Genomic DNA, 1,735 nt, shown 5'->3' on the forward strand with positions numbered 1-1,735 from the left:
TTTTTTGGGACGGATATTTGGGGCATGGCCTCGGCTCCCCCTGCAGCGTGCGGGGGCCCGCTGACGGGCCACCCGCCTCGGGCTCGTCAGCCAGCGCCGTCTCGCCGAATCTAGGGGCCGTGGTTACGAATCCCTCGCAATAACACGAGGGGAAATAGCGTCGGATGGTTTAGCTTTCTAAGTCTGTTTTGCTGATGTAAAATGTCCTCTCGTTCGCAGGTCACGAAGGAAGACACGGAGGGGAGCGGAACCCGGGATGCGCTCCCTCCGGCTCCGACCTCTATAGGGACGGTCCTGGGGACCGATGGAAGCGCGGCGCCTGCTGTCTGCCGGCCTCTCGGAAGCGGAGCTCGGGCAGGTGATCGTCCGCCTGCAAGGGACCGGTGTTTCGCCTTCCCCGTGGCTGCTGTAGAGCATCTTCCCCACCTCGCCGCGCCCAGCGTTGGCTTTCTGACCCGGACCAGAACCGCCAACAGTCTTCTCCGTGAAAGTAAAGGCAGCGTGTAAAAATAGGTTCCCCAGGGATCCCCGGGTTTGAGACAGAGGAAGCTGCCAACTGCCTTCTGCTGGTGGGGAAGCTGAAAACACGGAGCATGACGGAGTCACGGATAAAACGTGAGTACAGGAGCGCGGTGGGAGCGGGTGAGGGGCTTCGGTGCACCGGCACTGCCGTGGGAGTCCTCTTCCCCCCGGCCGCAGCCCCCCTTCGCCTCGGGCTGCTCGTTCTGCCCAGCTCCAGCACAGCTTTTCCGCGCCGCTTCCGTGGGGACGGAGCCGGGTGGGAAGTCTCTCTCGCTAATAAGGCTAAATTGCCTTGCCGGTGCCCTGGGGGGAGCTCAGCTCTGCCTCGGCCGTCTGCGATGGAGCAAACGGCGAAGCTGCTGGACCCGGGCTGCCATAGCTCTCTGCAGCATCTGGAGAGACGTACTGGTCGGGGACGGGAGGAGGGAGCGGTTCTCCGTGCACAGTAATTCCCTGCCCTAGAAATTAATCTCGTGCCTTGCCTCTGCTGCAAATTGCATAAGCTTAAATAGTCTCTAAATGTTTAAACTGGTGTAAGCCCTTGTGCATTTCCCAAATTAATCCCAGCCAGCTTTGAAATGAATTTTTTTTTTAAGGCAATAAAGAATTTTCTGGTTTAATTAAGCCACAGGGAGGGGGTGGTTTGGGGTGGGAGCAGGGATTACCTTCAGCAGCAGCACCAGGTCACGTTGGCTTTAATGTGACAGCGTGGCAAACGTCTCCACAACCCCCTGCCTTGGAAAACGAAAACCCCCAAAGTGGGGCATCTCTCGGCTGCGGGCTGGGTGCGAGCCGTGGGGTTGGGACCGTGCGGCTGCTCAGGCAGACGCGAGGACAGGCAGCTCTTCCCGGCCCGGGGCCGCCCACCGACGCTTTCGAGGCAGCGCGGCGTCCCCTCGGGGCCGGGCATCCTGGCGGGTCTTCACGGCCCCGCGTGAAGGCACGTCCTCGGACGAGGGGCCGCGGCGTTGCAGAGGCCGCGCGCAGTCGCTGGCCCCACGGTGTTCTCCAGGCTCATTGCGGAGCGCTTGCAGGCGGCCTGCTCTGAAACTAATTAACCTTATTACGACAAAGGCCCTAATGAGAAATACGCTGCTCCGCAATAACAGCTAGGTTCTTGGAGCGGAGTCGCTGGCTGATGGGTGTGAGGGAGCAGCTCTGGTCTGCAGCAGCGATGCAGGCGCCTGGCTCGCCGCCGGCAGGCCCTCGGTGG

At 61.3% G+C, this 1,735-nt stretch overlaps 1 protein-coding gene across 3 annotated transcripts in view; it reads left to right on the forward strand.

Annotated features, from left to right (window-relative positions):
• Positions 1 to 250: 250 nt before the first annotated feature.
• MROH1 (maestro heat like repeat family member 1) overlaps positions 251 to 1,735 on the forward strand; it is a 57,835-nt gene continuing 56,350 nt past the window's right edge. For all 3 annotated transcript variants that reach the window (XM_009272277.1, XM_009272284.1, XM_019470218.1), the window contains exon 1: positions 251 to 615. In XM_009272277.1, the coding sequence (XP_009270552.1) occupies positions 594 to 615 (22 nt within the window). In that variant the 5' untranslated portion in view covers positions 251 to 593. The remainder of the gene's footprint in view (positions 616 to 1,735) is intronic.

This window comes from Aptenodytes forsteri, unplaced genomic scaffold (assembly GCF_000699145.1).
Source record: "Aptenodytes forsteri isolate BGI_AS27 unplaced genomic scaffold, ASM69914v1 Scaffold651, whole genome shotgun sequence".
Lineage (NCBI taxonomy): Eukaryota > Metazoa > Chordata > Aves > Sphenisciformes > Spheniscidae > Aptenodytes > Aptenodytes forsteri.